The sequence below is a fragment of the Malurus melanocephalus genome, unplaced genomic scaffold (genome assembly GCF_030028575.1).
Source record: "Malurus melanocephalus ecotype Western Australia unplaced genomic scaffold, MMel_1.1 scaffold_29, whole genome shotgun sequence".
Taxonomy (NCBI): domain Eukaryota; kingdom Metazoa; phylum Chordata; class Aves; order Passeriformes; family Maluridae; genus Malurus; species Malurus melanocephalus.
In genome coordinates this window covers 2,585,730-2,600,971 of record NW_026623261.1, presented here as the reverse complement: position 1 = coordinate 2,600,971, position 15,242 = coordinate 2,585,730, and the positions used below count along the sequence as shown (strand labels likewise).

Genomic DNA, 15,242 nt, shown 5'->3' with positions numbered 1-15,242 from the left:
TTAGTAATATAGTCTATGATCTTTCAATATTGATGTACCTTTATACTGGTATCTCCATATTTTTTTAACATTAAATTGCAAGTATCATTCTGACAGCCTTGAAATTCTTGAATTGCTGTATTGTGTAATAACAATAATCCCTTCTATTTGGCAGAATACTGCTTGAGAATGGAGAAGAGGTAAGCCTAGGAATAAAATTGTAGACTTCTGGGACCAAGCAGTATGTAAAATTCCCCATGGACAGTCATCACAATTTGCCTTAATTTCTTGACTCTTCATGTTTGCTGGGGAGAGGAGGGTTTTCTTTTTTGGTTTTTTTTTTTCCCCATGAGCATATGTGCAAAAGGTAAGGTTTCAATGATTTTATTTAATGAGAAGGTGGGATGACTCTTTTGCTCTATAGAATACTTTCTTGCCATGTACACATGCCAGAAATCCTGGTGAATTTCTCCAAGGCAAWTTTTTTTTAACAGTATGAGATCAGCAAAAATCAGGCTTTGGGACCCTGGCATGGAAATACACAATGAAAATATCAGGGTATGTTGGTGAAAAGAAATCATATGGCCACATTCCTTTGCTGTTGGAAACAGATACATAGTGTAACCATGTTCTTCAGTGTTAAGATTTTAGAAAGTCTAAATTGTGAATAATATCACATCTGTGCTCCCACTGTCTTTGTTGCCAATTAGGCAACTGTAAAGATCATCCAGTAGTGAGCTGGGTTTACTGTGAAATGCAAATGATTTAACCAAAACCAGAACAGAGTAAAACTATGCATGCAAAATACACTTCTCAGTGATAAAAAAGAAAGAAAAATCAGATCATGAGTAGACAACATGCTTGAGAGAAAGAAAAAGATGCATGCTGTGACTAAAGATCCAAGGCATGCTCATGACTCTTAAATCAGCATGCACAGCCCCAAGCTGAGGTGCCATGCAGAAAGACAGACATACAACAATCCTATTTCAGTAGCTGCAAAACAAAAAAGGTATTTCATCAGAACAGCTCCTTGATCTGCCTGARTAGTGGCTGGCAAGCATTGCAGGGAAAGGAGAGGAAGAGTGGGAAAACAGGCGTGTGGCACAGAGGGGATAAAATAGAGTTGACCCAGTTAACTTAGAGTATCATGTGCTCCATGCTAAAGAAGTGACAAATTAGTGCTGCTGAAATCTGTCCACATGGGTGATGATTTCAAACCCCCTAAGGCCAAAAAAAAATAGTTACGAAAACAAATTTTTAAAATTCTACTAAAATAGAACCCTTTCTCCTACCAATAAAAAAAATACAACTATGAATAAAAACATTAGAGATATTGCTCAGAACAAAATAGAGGAATATGAAACAATTTATCAAATACATGGAATAGATTGTATCTATATGTAAGTCAGTTGTCTTCTGCATCAAAACTGTTAAATTTGACTTCTGAAATGYCAGTAGAAAAAGAAAGATACCACTCATAACTAATGTTCTTAATAAACAAGCTTTCCACCTTAGGTTTTAATCTTTATAAGGAAAACTTTGAAAATTAACCCTGAAAGAAATGCATATTAATCCTTCATTTACAGGCAGATAAAAGGAGTACAAAGCAGTTTGGACAGAGCGATTTGTTAATGCTGAGACAGTACGGTCTTAGCTGAGAAAATGCAGTCCAGGGACAAATAAAATCAGAAAATCTATGCTTTGGAGGAAAGGAGATTCAGCAGTCCCTCTGAGAAATTGTCACTTATCACAAGCATGCTAGACAGAAGGTAAAAAATATTTTTAAGGTCCATTTCTCAACAGATAAATTCAGAAAGTAATTTTTATCCTGTATGCAGCAGGCCTCGAGTGGGCTACTTATAAATGTCTCAGTAGACCTCAACTGGTCACTGTTGCAGTTGTGATATTCATGGGAAGGACTTCTGGATTGGGGAAAAATGAATTTGTGGATAAAACTTCACTGCTATCTATTGTAAAGGGTTGAGAACCTCAAATATTTCTCTTTCATAAAAAGTGAAATAGGAGCCTTAGGAAAACCAACTGATGCTGCATGAAGCAGCTTAGCAAAAATTCTTCCTTATATGGCTTCYTTGAATTCCCTGTGTACATTTCATTCATTTTTTATTGCTAAAACTGCAGTGTCATGATGAAACTTTGAGCAAGTAAAGAACATTTCAGCTTCATTTGTTAAAATCAGCACAAGAGCATTAACTGACATCCAACAGATTGATGTGACTGACAAAATGCATTAATTGATATATTTTGAAAAGTGTATTTATTAATGAAACCTAAGGATTGGAGCTTTACTTTTATTGTTAATTATTTGAGCACTATAAAATGCCATATTAAGTGAGCCACTGCTCTATAAATTCTTGCTTAAAATTTAAATGAAAATAAAGTAATTTAGTCTTAGAAGTATTGTATACATTTTTTCATAATAAAAACATTGTAAAAATACTTTGAAAGAAAAAATGCTGAATGATATTACTATTACTGACATTATAAATCCATATGTTTTGCCTAAGGAATAAGAAATTCATTTGATGCAATCAGTCATAGAAAATCCCAATATATTTATGTGAAGGAATTTTCTATGACAAAAAAAAAGATTCTCTTTCACAAATGGCAACATCGAGATTGRTAGAAATTACTCCTTGTTTGAAAGAATTGCAATGTCAAGGTGACTGCAATTAAATTGCTCAGCTGATTTGCACACAGAACTCTTTGTCTGGGCAAAGTTCTTCGCCATAAAATATATAGACAGATAAAAGGATAAAATATACCAGATTTTAAAGTTAAATAGATAGTAGGGTTATTAAAGAGTGTTTTCCCCACATTTATCTATTCAATAAAATTAATTCCARTAATACTTCTGTTGACACAAGGATGGCATGAAATGAGAACTTTKCCTGAGAAAGGCAGTAACAAACACTAACCGAGCCCTGTTTGGTGGCACTTTCCTGAATGATTTCCATAAATCAAGGCTGATCATACCTGACCTCTACCTGCCTCCTCAGAAACACAGTCTGGATTCCTCAGCATTGCCTTTCACAGCCAGTGGGTTGACTAAAGCTTGTTTTGAAGGCAATGCTTTTTTTTTTTTTTGCCTCACACAGAAATGTATCTGGCTTCAGCACAATGACCAAATGACCATCTACAGCATAAAGCAGTTACTTTACAGGTGCAGACACAAGTGGACTTTGGGAGATGTTAAGAGTCAGTTCTTTTCCATTTCACCTACACATTGATTACTTAAGGTGCTTATGACTTATTTCCACTTTTTGGGGCCTAAATCTGTCACCCTAGTTTTTCATTCACTTGTAAGGCCATCTGATCACCCAATTTCCACTGAATGTCTTTCAGCAGTTTAACCTGTGGTTTCTTACCAGCACACTGCTATGACACAAGACAAACACTGGAAGGCAAGAATCGTGTCTTTTATCTTCTGAAATTAAAGTCACTGTAGATTTCCCTATCTCACTCTACCTCTTCATGGTTTTCCCAGTTTCCTTGTAGCTGGAAAGGTCAAAACTAAAAAGACCCAAGCCCTGCCTTCCTACAGCATGTCTGCTCTGCCTCAAGAGAGTGTCAAATGGGGCCACAGAGCCTTCTGAGTAAAAAGAGCTTTTTCACCGCTGTTTGTAAATGTCCAGGGAACTACAAAAAAGATCCTGAAGATCTCCAYTAAAGTATTTCTCATGTGATTTGTTGATGATACAGCTGTGTAAAGCCAGAGAATAGGTCATTCGCATTGATACAGGGAGTTATTTTTTAAATTAAAGCTTGACCAAAAGTCTCTGGAAGGTTTGGCTAATCATTCTTCCCCCCAAGCCTAAACCAATCCCTGTTTATAACTGGCTGTCTTTAGAAGTCCTAGAGGTGATGYACTATTTTGTTCTCGTTTAAGGGAACTCCCTACCTCTCCACGTTACTCTTTGAGAACAGGACACACAAACMCACTCCCTACAGAATCCCAAGCTTGTTCATTTTCCCTCCACAAAAATCCGTGTTGTCCCTCTCCCCTTTGTGACAGTCTCTGTTTCTCAGAAATCCTTAGGACTTTCCAGCCCTGTCCAAATCTGGGCATGTCAAGAGAGGATGTAAGCCATAGGCAGAGATAAGAAAAACCACAACTAATTCAGWGGTGTCCCAGTGGAGAGCTTGTCGAGCAAATAACAGACTAAACAAAGCTTACAAAGCTTAGTGTGTCCTTAAACAGCCTCTCCTTGAGTCTTCTCATGAATATTGTTGCTTCTCATTCCTACGATTATGTCCTCTCTACAGTATGGCGAGATTTCAGCAGGAAGAATTTTTATTAAATAAGGTCAGGGTAGACTGACTTAATATGATGAGATGATGCTCAGTCATCATCAGTAGCTCTATCTTATTTTTTTTGGTGAGAAGGGTATCTGTATTAGAACAGATTAGCATGGAGATGTGGGAAGAGAGAAGATAAAACACAGAAATGATGGATCAGCTAAGGTATTTTATATATTAAGAACAACAATGGAAGTTCTATTTTTGAAGCATTTTGGAGTTTAAGGCTTTCTATTTGTGGGGGAAAAAACCAATAAAACAAATAACAAGCTATTAATAATAAGCTCCTTCCTCTTGCATCTCAGCCAAAAGAAGCATGGAAGATTTTGGCAATTTCTAGATCCTTCCATTGACTCTACTTTCAACACACCTGATTTTAATTCATGCATTGTAGACAGAAAATCAAAAGCTTTAATAAAACAGCCATTAGCTCTTATGCTTTATTAAAACAATTGGCACACTCTTTGTTGCTCTTGTGAGACTTTTCAATAATAAAAACCACACTTAACACATAAAGGAGCAAAAACTCTCAGGGCAACAGAAGAATATTAGAACAGAGTTCAATGATGTACGAAAATACCTGGATAAAAATCCCCTTGCGCAAACATGTCAATCACATAGCGACAGAATGCATATTGATCTAACAGAGCAAAAAGGAAAAGAAGAGTAATGAAGAAAGTAAATTTAAAATGTCATTTGTATTTAACAGTGAAGATAAAGTTTGGCAATGCAAAAACACCTCAGTAGTCTTTTCATAAGTAGCYTTACATATTATTAAAATAATTGTGTTTTTTTCCTGACCTTCTAGTAGTTCACATATTACAAAACTGACAATTTGTTGTCCAGATCTCATTCAAAACCTCTAGCTAAAAACTGCAGAGCTTCCAGTGTCCCAGAATTACCAACCCTTCTGGGTTCGCTTTGTTTGGCATCTATTCTAACCTCATGCACAAGTACTGAGCAAACTGCTGCCTGGCCACAGGTCTCATAGACTTTTCCTTATCCATTAAGATCAATTTCACAGAAAACTGATTGAAAATTTTTAATTTTTTTTTCACAGTATTTTGCTAATATTATTTTAATCATATAATAAATACATACATTTATTAAACGGGAATATAAAGGGAGCTCTGTGTACTTTCACTCCTATAGCAACAAGATTTTCCACAGAATTCTATTGTTTCACTACAGATTTTCCCAACATTAACCTTTACAAATATATATGTATATATTAAACATATGTATATATATATTAAAATTTTAAAACTACACTATTCAGAAACAAAGATTTCTGAATCTAAATGAAACTGATTTCAGAAGTGTTGATTGTCTATTAATTTCTCCTATACATAAACAAAGCTGGAGACCTTAATAAAAATTTCTAACATTAAGAATGGTTAGAAAATAAAAAGAAAAATTAGAAAAGTTATCAGTTGTAACTGAGTTGAAATTAAATATTTCAGTTTGTCAGAAGAAACAGCATGTTGCCTCAAYGGACTCTAAGGGGCATTAGTTTTGAAAGCTAATGTTGATGTCTAAATGCCAGCTCTGGTTCAGTTAAGTTGGSTCTCAATTGTCCTTGAGTGAAGCATATTCATCCATCTGTCCAAGACTCTCCTAGCACAGCTCCCACACTGAAGAAGTTACGTCTCTTCCTCTCTCCACCCCCCGCTGCAACTCTGTCCTACTCACTTACAAAACCACTTACTTTTTCCTTTGTTAACTGCAAAATAAAATTATGCTGGCTTYGGAATAATTAAAGTTTTTTAAATGGCATTGTTGTTACATTTAAATGCAAAATGCCATGTAACACTCCTTACGTAATTTACTCTCATACAGAGTTCATTGATACACGTGCATCAGTTGATGCTGAGGCATTTGTGTGATCGCTGCTCTGTTGACAGCTACAGCAGTCCTTGGATGGAGAACTGCAGCTTTCAAGTCATTAWTTCAGATGCAGAAATTAGGAAAAGGTTTATCAGCTCAACAAATACCCAAGCACAATTTTCTAGCTGATAGAAGAAGCCCAGGCAGCTATTTTGTGTTAGATGGTCAGGGTAATACTACTCAGTATTGCAGAGCCTGGAGCAAATCTTTGAGCATGTTCACAGGGCTGTGGCTGTAAACWTTGCCTTTAAAACTTCTAATGCATATTCATAACAAATTTAGCTTTCATATGTAGGAATTAAAATTTATCATTCTGGCTGACTCCAACTTTGCATTCCGTCCTTGAGGCTACAATATCTGCCCTAACACTATATGATAATTTAAAAAAAAAAAAAAAGTAGCAATGTGTGTGTGAGAAAACAAGTTTGTACAGATCTGTATTCTTAAGCCCATCTAAAGCCACTGAAGCCAGTAAAATGTTTTCACTGACTTGACAAGTTACAGTAGGGCCTCAGTGAGTATCAATAAATAAAATGGAGCAATGCCACTTCTTTAGCCAACAAAGTAAATCGCAAGGCATAGTTCTTGCCCCAAAAGCTGTTTTCCTACTTTGCTTTGGCCAAAACAAGATGTCTTCATCCTTGCTAGGTGTTGGGAAGATCCCCTGCACCATTTGGGGCATTACAAAAAAGGCTGCTACATGAAATGGGACAATACACCATATGGAGAACCACAGGGCAGAGAACAAGCCCGTGCTGGTTCTATTTGAGTTTTGATATAGACATAGCCTGAGGYCCGTGATATTAAAACTATCCATTCTTTAAACACAGTAATACGGACCAGGAATAAAACAGACAGTGTTGTTGATTTTTTTCCTTTTTCTTGTTGTTGCTGTGGAGGGTTTTGTGGGTTTATTTTATTTTGCTTTGTGGAAATGCAATTTTAATAAACTTTTTWAAAAAATTGATCTTGATTGTACCTTAGAAAAAATATTTTGTATTAATTTTCTCCTCATAACATTTCTTTAGCAACTCAACTAAAAAACCTGGGATTTATAAAACAAATTGAAGGCAGAATGTGAAACTGAATAACAAAAATATCACTTTTATATGACACAGCAAGGTGCACTATAACATCCTATTTAAGTTTATAGGAATGTTACCAATCAGTTAAGATTCAAATCTAAGGAATTTMAAATTAATATGATTCTTCAACTTTCTGTTCATGGCTAAAAATCCATTTTAATTTAAATTCCCTTATTAAAAGGAGAATTTCATATTTTAGTTTTCACCCATAGGTCTGTAATGGTGGCACAAGTATTCATATACGTACTAATAAATCACGTCAAAGTTTGGGAGAAGATTCTTAGTGATAAAAATACTCACAGTTGTGTCTATCATTGGACTTCATGTGATTTACCCAGGGAAATGTCCTATCTTTTTTAATTTTAATTTTGTACTAAATGATTCAACAGCAGGGAAATCACAACTTTTCTGTGATCACTGCTCTGTTTTTTATGTTGTTTCTGATAAATGGGCAGAACTACTCCCTTGAGCAACTAAAGATTGCAGGATCAGGAAATCTCAGCAAAACTGCATTGACTTTAAAATTACGATCACCTTGGGTCACAGTGGGACTAAAACATAAAAATGGAATTTTTTAGAGTATCCAGCTGGGCAGCATGGCTTATGGTGGGAAAAGGAAGTTGGACAGTAGGAAATGCAGCTTTCATTGGATGTGTGTAGCCCGATCTCCCATGATAAAAGCAGTTGAAGAGGYTCCTTCCTTCCTCCACTCCAGCTGTTTATTCTCATGTTCACCTGCTGGGATTCCATGCACATTCACTGGGGTCACACTCTAAAGCAGACTTACAAAGTGATCTGTTAATATTTGATATCAAGATRGACAATTTTGCTAATATTTATGAGCTAAAGATGGTGGTGGGAATCCCACAAAAACCAAACCAACGAACAAAACCCCACTACTATTCTACTGGTCTCTATSATATTTGATCTCTACTTAAAATATTTTGTTGTCAGGGAATAAGGTGCCTCATCTGMACACCATTTATTTTTGGGAGCTTTATCCTGAGCAGTGTGGAGTGGATCCCACTGTGCATTGAAACTCTGCCAGAGCAAACATAAAAATGAGAGATTTTCACCTCMCAAGCAAACTAAAAAATTTGCTGCACTTTCTTCTTGGTCACAGCAATCAGAGTGATAGATATTGCTTTGATTTCATGCCTCAAAGGTCCCAATATTTCAAGCGAAAGACAAAAGTAACTAGAATACAAATAAATGTTAAATAAAAAATACTAGTTCAGCACACTGTGCACGTCAGAAAGTGGGCTATGTCCGAAACTCTCTCAGTTTTCTAGAAAAGTACAGTTTAAGCAAATCCTAAGGGGTCCAGAGCGATCATTATGAAAGCCTGAGAGAATCTGCTCGGGCAGATTCAGATATCCAGGCAGGGATGGCTTCTTTGATGTTCAGGCACAACGATTTACCTGTGGTTAACAGCTGAAAGGATCAGATAGGTGCGTTATGTAACGCTGAGCTGCCTCTTTCACTGTCAGAATAATCCCRTGGCTGCAGTGTGACAGTTCATACAGAAAGCCAGGCCCTGCTGCCTTCATTCATACAAAATTGTACTTAGTGCCATGGAAGTGCCACAGGGAAATCAGGGAGCCAGCCTGTGCTGCCTGGGAGTAGAAGAGCCCAGGCTTACTCTGACAAAGGGGAGCATACGGCTAACAGCTTGTTAACTATATAGTGTTGATGCATGTTGATTCTCTGTTTTATCACTTAATTTCTTTTCACCAGAGTAATAACATTTCTTTCTTTTCTAGGAAAAATTTGGAAGCTGTTCATAGTAAATTACCTCAGGCAGGTCTGCCACTATGTCATACAATACCTGACAACCTGACAGTGTCTCAAACAATATGATGTTAGATAAATTATTACATTCCCTTTTCTCTGTTGCTATTTTCCTTATGGTTACAGAGGACATATGCAGATGCAGAAATAAACCAAAATTCCCAGAAGGTCACTGGACAGTCTGTATTTTCAAAAGTAACTCTGCTAGGAGTCTACTACATTAGATGCCACTGAACAAATCCATGAAGCCTCAGACCTATCTCAAGAGAATTKGCCCTTGGATTTAAATTAAAATGAATCTTTAGCCATGACAAACTTCTAGCAMCTTTTGATTACATACATTAAAATTATTTTATTTTCTATAATCTTGACCTAGCAGTGTGAAGTTCACGTGGAATTTATTTGCACTGCACTTTCGTTTTCATGGGTGGATTTTGGTCCTTGACAGTTTTAACTCCATTCTCCCTCTATGTTMCCTACTACCTTTTTAGGATCTTCATCTGTTTCCTCCTCATTTTGTTTACCTTTCTTGTCCGATTTTGTTACAGTCTGAAGAGCTTTCTCCTCCTTAACTTTCGTTTTGGCTTTTATTAGCCCAGTTTCTGYTGTTTTAGTCTCTGCCTGCTTGACCTTCTCTGCCGTCTTTGYTTCTCCTTTTCCATCCTTCACTTCCTTTTTAACTTTTGTTTCCACTTTAGTGCTCTTTACTTTCTTCTCCTCTGCAGATAAAGAAAATAATAAAGGAAAAGCTTTCAGTGCCATTCTTTCCCCCCAACTCAGTGCCATTTATTTTATTATGTGCTACTACTAATGAGCATTTCTTCATTATTAACAACTGATGAAAACTATAATCACTTCAAACCAGGCAGAATGAAACAGAAATATGGGATMCAAACAGGTTTTGTCTTCAGTCCTATACCACGTACTTGACTGATACTAAATATACTAGAATTACCAAATAATATTAAGTTTCTAACGACAATATGATAGTTTTTATGGTATAAACTAGGGAGACAAATGTTGGTCATTAATMAAACAAATATGGGAGGTACTTCCAGGTAAAGTCTGAGCAAGTGTAGACTTCAGATATCAGAGTTAAACTCTGTTGCAAGATGGAAAAATGGTGTGTGGCTATTTTTAAGGGTGGCTTTCATGCACTGATTCTAGGTCTCAGACCAAGAAGTTTCGAGTATTTGAGTCTGACTCTACACCAGTTCTCTGRGCTGAAAGTGTGTGAGACCAATTTATGTGAAGCCCTTCATCAGAGTGAGAAAGCTTTCAAGAAGAGCTACCAAATTCTAAATACTAAATATCGGCAACTGAAGCTGCACAGAGCTTGGTGAGACCTGAGTGTTCTTTCCACTTTTATGTTAGCAACTTTTTCTCACCTGAGCCATGGATGTTCACAATATGTGTATTTCTATATCACTCCATTGGAAAATCCAAYAGTAGTATAAACTTCCACTGGACAYGTYTTAAACTAATCTGTTTAGTGTGCTGTTCATACTTCTGTTTTCTTCATAGATCTAAATGTCTCCATCCTTGAGGCAAAACTTGTAAGATACAAAATTTATGTTTTCTGTAAAGCTCTAGACTTGYATTTTTATTAAGTCACTGAGCTCACTAAACTGATTTTATCAATATGTAAACTGAAATATCTAACTATTGCAAACCAGAATTCATATATTTATACAAGAACATGACTACTCTCCCTAAAAAAAAAACCCAATGGCATGACCAGGTATTGGTCTAGTGGAGAATTAATCTCCGTAACTAGTTATTGTGAAAATGTTTGTCAGATCATTTGCAGGTAGGCTTGCTTTTCAGTGAAATGGTGATTCATAATTTTATTGTTATCTCTAAAAGTTCAGCAGATTTTGAAAGGGATCAAACATAGAATTATCCCCTGGATGTTCCACAGACATTTTAGTTCTAATTATATATTCATTTCATTTTAATTAACTGTAGCTGGCTTTTCATGAAAATTAACAATCTCTAAAGAAAATAAACTTTATGCATTTCAATGTCAATTCAGTTTAAAAATGTAGTACAGATAAATAAATACCTTTGGGAGGAGGTTTCTTTTCAGCTTTTTCATGTCTTTCAGGTACATCCTTTTGAGTTACTAGAAATGAGAACAATTGTATATTAGGAAAAAATCTAACAAAGAACAAGAAAATATTTCCAAAACAAAACATCACCACTAGAAATTTCACATTTMCTTAAAATCCCTATTTATCAGTTTCCAAAATTCTTTTTCACAGATTTTGCAGAATGGGGTAAAAAATTTCAAAATGTCTTTTGAGGCTCCCTTTCCAGAAGACAAGTGAGTCACACAGAGCTGGAGCTTTCTAGGGAATGTCTTTACTGCATATTCCAGACGACACAACCTTGCTCACATCAAGTTCTKAGCAGACACAGGCTTGGCCTTGTGCTCTGACCAACAGGAAGCCATGTGGCTCTRTTTGTCTCTCAGAAAGGTGTTTTTCTTAGCTTGGGCTCATTGTCTACAAACACAGCTGTGAGTCTGCTGCTCACTTCAGAGCCCAGCTCGAGTGAGTTCATGTCTACACAAGATATATTGTGTAAACACACACAGGACTGTGTTTCAGAAAGGCTGTTAAAATTTTGTGCAGAACTCTGTCTCTCCCCTCTTGGTCACCAACCAGATTGCCAAAACAAGCCAGCCTTGAGAGTTAATACCCTTCTTTCAACTGATAACTACATAATTGCAACTGAATTCCATCCTGAAATTCCAGCCTGTATGAGCCATGACTGATATTTAGACTTGTTTTAACATTTTTTTAGATAGTGGTTTTTAGATGATGTGTTTAAAAAACATTCATACCACTGAGGCTTTCTGGAGCCTRAAGAATTACCTTGAGTGTTTGTGATGAGCACAGACAAAGCCTGCATGGAAAGTAACCAYRCAATTTTCAGTGCGTCCATTCCCTRAAGYTGGGCCTGAACATTCTCATTTCCTRKGGAATGCAACTGGTTGAAATATCCCCTCAGCACTGCTGGAGGCTAATCCAGTTTAGAGCAGACCCYGAGAAAAGAGAGATGGGCCTGGCAGTGGAAAGCTCAGCAGCACGGTGCTGGCAGAATGGCACCTTTGGACATGCAGGGGACAAGTGTTCTGGAGGACAAGCCCTCCCATAGGGTCTCATGGCAGGGAAACCACCCAAGAGAGGGCAGCATGGCTGTGTCCCCCTGCAGCTGCAAATCTCTGCAGCTACAGTGTCCAAATTCTTCATAAAATTTTCCAGTCAGTGACTGGAGTCATGGCTGCTATTAAACACATTAAGGCTCTAAGTGATTATTTGGTTAGCTAGCAGAAGATAAATGGGCAAACAGGCTGGCTGCTCATTAGGACTATCTCAGTGATTCTTGGAAGTTATTTGCTTTTCAAATCAACACAGACACTGTGGGCATTTATTTTCTCTGGATTACTCCAGCATGATTTCATTTTGTGAAAAAAAATCCCACACTTCCAAGCTATACACTGAAAGAAGGATGGAAAAATATCCCCTTAAAAGACAGAATAGACAGTGGCCACCTTTCAGCTTTTTAAGGCCTTAAGTCTTCATTTTCCTTCCTTCCTTCCTTCCTTCCTTCCTTCCTTCCTTCCTTCCTTCCTTCCTTCCTTCCTTCCTTCCTTCCTTCCTTCCTTTCTGTTTTCCATTTCTCCTTAGAGTACGGTCAAGTCCAAAAAAGGGTGATTTGTACATTTGTATCTATGTTGTCTGAACATATTCAAATTAAACCTAATTAAATCATGCATCTCAACATCAAGAGATGAATCTCAAYGCCATAAGAAACTGATACTGAGACACATTAGTATTTTTTTCAAGTTTCATTAGTAGTTTTTTCAATAAAAAGARACAAAGACTGAAATTGAGCATCATAATAGAAATATCTGCCTCAGGGAAGTATCTAACTTCCAAGAAAAACATTCAAATGCCCAGCTACAATAAATGTTGGTCTATAAAAAATGACTTAATAGGGCAAGGTGATTGAATTTTTAAATCTCCCTGTCCAAATCATAGCCAAAGATGGAATTTTCAGTCAAAAGAATAGTGAAAATCACCCCTCACGTTCTGATACTGAATGCATATGATAATTATTAGATATTTAAATCTTAAACAAAGCCACTTCTGCCAAGGAGGACAGTGCAAATCATATACTGAAATTAAAATGTTATTGAAAAAATAAAGGCAAGAAAATTGAATTCTATTTTTGGGTATGATGGAAGACCCAGACTGAGAGACAATAAACACTCTTACACTGGGTCTGCATCAGGCTGAAAAACTAATACACAAGAGAAAACCTCCTTTTCAGGCAAATTACTGAATCCCTTTGTGGAGGAAAAAGCAACAAGGGATGCAAATAAAATAGTCATAGGCTTAGTTCTTTAGCTGTGTAAGAATGATTTATAATAAACTGTGCACCAAAGCAAGGGACTAAAGCAAAAAAAACATGTTGAGCAAGACTTCATTCAGGGTCTGATCAAGGCCTGCTCAAGCAAAAGTGAGAACACCCAAAAAATGTATGGCATGAACTCGAAGAGCTTCGTATTTTAAATACTTAACACTTTCCCAAACTATATTAGCACTTAAATGGTACACATTTTTACGATGATCCACATTACCTCTAGAAGATSCTTTCTTTTCTTGTTTTTCTGGCTTTTCAGGTTTMTCTYTCTGAGTAGCTAGRAATAAAACCAATAATCTTAAYGGTCAYAAAAAGACAAAAAAGAAATGTTKCATTTAAGTGAGAAAGWGGAGAAAAAGGATYAAGAAACAAAAGTAGGCACCATGGTTATCCATGCAAAGAATGAGAAAGATTAAATCAGYTGCTGCTGGTTGTTGTTGATGCCAAAACATGGGATTGGAACTTTCAAAAACTCATCTGTCCATCCCTGAAGCCTCTGCCATTGGCTGGAGGAGCAGCGGCCTTTCCAGCTCAGCTGTAATCTCATGAAAGAAGGTAGTCAAGAAGAGTTATACTTATGTTTTATTGTTTACTGGTTATTTTCAAAAAATGTATTTATATGCTGTAATTTATTCGTTTATTTTGGTTTATTGTTCTTTTTTAGTTTTCTTGTTTAGTACTTTGGTTAATTTCTGAAGGATTTTCTGAACTCCACAGCACAACTAACAGTTTTTCCAGCTATGAATGATTAAGCACTATAATTAATTACAAATCTAATTGCAATGACATTATAACKAATGCTCTTTGGGGCTTTTTGTTTGCTTTTAATTTCCACTTTACAAATTGAAATTAACTACTCTGCAGTTACTAAATTTCTGGGTCAGGTTTCAGAATACACCYGAGTTGTGCAATAGTCACTGAGTGGTGGATAGTCTGGAATAGTCTCCTGTGTGGAGTCAGATTTGCTAATTTTTGATAGTTAATGTTTGTACAGTAACCTGTCCATGGATGTGCAGACCTGATATGTGCATGTGCTGCTATGCCTTGAGGTGGCCAACAGGGACCATGAGTGTGTAAACACACAGTTCCCTGTTTGACTCTGGCATATGAGGTTATCTTAGGAACACAAACATGCATTGAGTTGGTGCTTAAAAATAAAGTAAGAACTGGGAAAGTAAACTATGTTATCTATTTATTGAAAGCAACTATTGAAAGAATTAGTGCTGGCCTACTCAGGGGCTTTGCAATGGTCCTATGTGGTATTGGTTTTTAAATGCTTTTTTTTTCCTCATGGTCTGCCTGATTATCTGTGTTTATAGGCTGTCAGGTGCTTTTTTCTTGGATGACCATAGTCTCTTAGCAACCATTTTTATTGCAAGTGTTGGAAAAATTTAGTGATTATCATGAGATTATACTAATCCGGAGTACAAAATATATTATCTCCCTTCCTCAAAGAAAAAAAACATCAAAAAAAACCCAAACAACAACAACAACAACAAAAAAAAAATGCAGAAAGAATACAAAATGCTACTTACTGTGTAATTCTGCAAAATCTTAATTGATATAATTATTTTTATTCATAATATTTTGTAACTGTTTTCCAATCAAGGGGACACGTAAATGAAAATTGAGTGGAGAATTAGTTTTCTGGGGTACTTCCAAATGTAAACTAAATTCTGGCATTAAATAATTACCTGCATGCCTTTCCTTTTTTTCAGGTTTTTCTTGTCTTTCCGGTTTGTCTTTATG

At 36.4% G+C, this 15,242-nt stretch overlaps 1 protein-coding gene across 1 annotated transcript in view; it reads right to left on the bottom strand.

Moving 5' to 3' along the window:
- TRDN (triadin) overlaps positions 1 to 15,242 on the bottom strand; it is a 250,735-nt gene that overhangs the window by 129,969 nt on the left and 105,524 nt on the right. Inside the window, 4 exon segments of the mRNA XM_057363578.1 lie at positions 4,877 to 4,936; positions 9,584 to 9,778; positions 11,125 to 11,184; positions 13,711 to 13,770. Coding sequence (XP_057219561.1) covers positions 4,877 to 4,936; positions 9,584 to 9,778; positions 11,125 to 11,184; positions 13,711 to 13,770 — 375 coding nt within the window.